This window comes from Tupaia chinensis, unplaced genomic scaffold (genome assembly GCF_000334495.1).
Source record: "Tupaia chinensis unplaced genomic scaffold, TupChi_1.0 Scaffold000060_1, whole genome shotgun sequence".
Taxonomy (NCBI): Eukaryota; Metazoa; Chordata; class Mammalia; order Scandentia; family Tupaiidae; genus Tupaia; species Tupaia belangeri.
This window is the reverse complement of record NW_006159518.1, coordinates 1,576,713-1,580,523: the sequence shown is the minus strand read 5'-3', so window position 1 is coordinate 1,580,523 and position 3,811 is coordinate 1,576,713. Positions and strand designations below refer to the sequence as shown.

Genomic DNA, 3,811 nt, shown 5'->3' with positions numbered 1-3,811 from the left:
TCCCTTTCTCTTTCTATGTCTCTCCGGGAAGCACATGCTCCCTATGGGGGAAAAATCTTGGGGGGAAAAAAGTTGGGTTATGTATTGATTGTGAGTGCAGACAGCTGCAAGTAACAGGAAAACTCTAACCACTGTCTGTGGCTTAACGAATCAGGGTTTGCTCTTTTCCACCCACATGTAAAATCTGGAGGTAGGTGGTCTGGTCTCGGTTCAGTGGATGGTATGGTCTTTGGGCTCTGTGTCATTAGTCTGGTGATTTGCCTAATGATGACGTCATTGCTCCTGCTCTCTTGTGATTGGAGAAGGAAAGGTGAGGACAAAGAGCAAAGTGTGAAGTCTTTTCCTTTATACCAGACACACTAGAAACACTGCTGGCAATCCTTCATTAATGCCTCATGGGTGGAGCTGGGCACCTGGCCTTCCCAGGCCAATCACTAGCCAAAGACAATGATGTGACCATGCCCTCTTCATATCAATTTGATGTCCTGGGACTGAGAGTAGGGGCTTGGCTACTGTCATGAATCCATTTGGGATCTGTTGGTAGGAGTGAAGAGGAACCGTCAGGCAACCTGTCTAATAGTGCCAACCTGAGATTGTAAGAAGCGGACATGATTGTATTAATAACAGGAACCAGCTATCTACTCAGTGATTTTTATTTTATGTAAAATTTGTATCATCGCTTAATGCAGTTCCCTTCTTTCTTTTATTTGTTTACTTATTTTTTGGGGAGGTTTTTGCTATAGGGCATGTGCACTTGCCAGAAAGAGAGAGACAGAAAACGAGAAATCACCCCCCATTGGGGATGGCCACGCCGCAATCCCTTCTCCTCCATTCTCCTCTCGGGATCTTGGGCACGCATACACACGTGCCCGGCGTGAGTTTAAGCCACCGGGTCCGGGACTCGAACCGCGGTCAACTACATGAGAGTCCAGCAACATAGCCATTACACCAACTGCTGGTCCCCCTGCAGTTTCTTTCTTCTATCATTTTCTATTATCCTGTAGTAAGAAGGTTACTAATATATAACATGATTTATATAAAAATTTAAGATGATTTGTTTGTCATCCATATTATAAAATGCATCAGAAATCATACACACACATACATAAACACACAGGCTTGTGTGTATGGTTTCTAATGCTTTTCACAATACAAAAGACAATTAACAACCTTCAATTATTTTTAATTTTATTTTCAATTTTTTAAACTTTATTTATTTTAATTTGGTCAGAGAGGGACAGAGTGAGAATGAAAAAGTGAGAAAGTAAGCTGCCAGATCTGAGTCTTGAACCACTGTCAGGCATGTGGGAGTCCAGCACCCTTAACTACCACACCACCTACGGGCCCTAGCAAATGACCTTCAACTTTAAAATGAAGCTTACACTTGAAGATACAGATGTTCTTAACTTTATAATAAAGGCCATAGCAAAGGAAGTAAACACTTCACCCTTATCCAGGGCTGCTTTCCTGAACGTTCTGTTTGTATCAGGCGTTGTGGGGAGGCTTGCAGCCACAGCAGATACCACTGCAAGTAAGAACGTGAATGTGATGTGAAAAAGATGGTGGCAACAGATAAAAATAATGAATCAAACGTAACCTAATGATAAGTTATTTTCTCTCACATTTAATTATATAAGGGAGATACTTGTTTTTTCTCCTTCTGATCAAAATAGCCTACTATTTATCATAGTGCCATTAACAGTTTAATTACTAGCGACTGAGGAGGGTGATTTGCAGGAACCTAAAATTATGGCTGATCTCTGAGAAGGGAAAAAAAAAGTAATTTAGTGCTCAGATAAGATAAATATGTCCTCATGTTGATTTCATGAATAAAGCAAATGTTTAATGGGGTAGGCGTTTGATATCTAAGAGTCACTGCAGTGAAATATGGTATTCTTAAATAACTTAATATGTTTGCATCTGGTTATAGCTCAGGTCAAGTCATATTCTTCAAATCCAGTTTACGTATGATCAAATCTCTATGTAACATCAGTGCGTAACATCAATATTAGTCATGTCCTTTAAGAACCAGGTAGTATATATAATTAAACTTCACTTTTGGATTCTAATTAAGTATAATTAGGGAGACCATATAATTTATCATCTGGACTAGGACACTTTTTTCAGCCTCAGTATTTACAGTCTTGGGCAGATAAACATGACTTTATTATAGGGTGATACAACTTTTAGCAAATTACCTCCATCCTCTCAACAAGTCCTAAATTTTGCTTCCTCAGTTTTTAGATTTTGCAGCAGTTAGCATGACAGTGGGATTATATTTTAGGTCCTTCATATTTCCTGACTTCTTTTGGGTGACATGTGTCCCTCTGACTCTTCCTCAAGGGGAGACAGAGATTCATTTCACTTTTGAGTTTGAGAGAAAAAATAAGTGTGTTTAGCTAAGCTTCTCTGGGCTTTCTCTTGCTGGTCTGCCTGCATACAGCAAGGAGGCATTCTGGAATGATCTCCACCATGTCCAGCAAGCCTTCTGGGCAAGCTCTGGTCATGTTGTGGGGACAGACGAGGATGCCCTTAACTGGGTGAGTTTGATTTTGGGGAGAACTAAGAAATAACAGGAAGCTCATCATAGCCACAACTTAAGCTCCTTCCTCTATTCCAGTGTATTTAGGGAATAATACGAATGGTCATGTCCCTTTAATTTCTGGCTCTACCTCTTAATCGGCTCCATCTGTCTTAATGACTACTTGTTTTCTACCTCGAGGTAGGTGACTGTGTTTCTGTTTGACCATAGGCTTAACTGTTAGGGCAGTGGCTTAAAAGTAGAAATAAACTGGGACATTTGTAGGGTAAGATGGGGCATGTGTGACGATGACATGGCGAGCTGGGCTAACAGGACACACAGTTGGTGGCCCAACACTAGGGTCGTAGATCCCTAATGATCACAGCACCCTGGCTTATCTAGAGAACAGTTTTTCCTCCCTCAGCCTCATCGCCTTTGCAGTTCTGTCCTGGATATTGTGTATTTCACTTGCCTTGTTTTGAGGATTCTTCCAAGGTTGAACATTTACTCCAGAAAATGCACTTCATTAACGTAATCTTCTGTTGAGAAAAAAAGTCCCATTTGTTTTTCTTCTTTCTCGTCTTATATGAGTTCTTCTCTTTTTTAGATCCACTATAAAGAAGAGTACAAAAAATCTAAGGACAAATGTACTTTTGTGACTGACACGCCTATGCTAAACCATGTAAAAAATATTGGTGCTTTTATTTCAGAGGTAAGGTATCGAGAACTTGCGAAATAGCTTGCATTTTTCTTTTTCTATTTATACAGATTAAAGTCTGTGCATTGAAGCCAAAGAATAATATTTTTGAAAACCTCTATGGAATGCTGACACTACCTATATTATTACCTAGTTCTATGCACTATCTTAATTAATCTATTTATTGTATATGATTGATACCATTTATATATATATCTGTATTTTGAGCCCAACCTTTTCTTACTTGTATAGAATTACTCTTGAAAAGGAGTATTTACTCAGTAGGTAGGAAGAACTGGAAAAATAGTTGATTTTGGAAGTTTCACTATTTTATTTCCTAATGGACTTATTACAGATACACTATTGAATATTGTTTTGAAAATAAGTGAAATTAGGAGCTGCTCTATAAAATGTGGTATCTTCCATAAATTTAAATGAATTAAAACTATGTTTGAGTTCGATAAAATTCACTGGAGCAGAGGTACCTATTGTGGAATCAGGGAGTGAGTCATACACGCGCTAGGTTCCGTTGCAGCTGAGAAGCCGGCTTATGTCGCATGGTAAAGCACCACGTTCCCGAGGGTTTCTGTGAG

General features: G+C 39.3%; 1 protein-coding gene across 11 annotated transcripts in view; it reads left to right on the top strand.

Annotated features, from left to right (window-relative positions):
• Positions 1 to 3,811, top strand: part of NEBL (nebulette) — a 460,558-nt gene that overhangs the window by 330,065 nt on the left and 126,682 nt on the right. For 10 of the 11 annotated variants that reach the window (XM_027776732.1, XM_027776713.1, XM_006141613.3 and 7 more), the window contains exon 3: positions 3,129 to 3,233. The exons of the other annotated variant lie outside the window; for it this stretch is intronic. In XM_027776732.1, the coding sequence (XP_027632533.1) occupies positions 3,129 to 3,233 (105 nt within the window). The remainder of the gene's footprint in view (positions 1 to 3,128; positions 3,234 to 3,811) is intronic. 11 annotated transcript variants of the gene reach the window in all.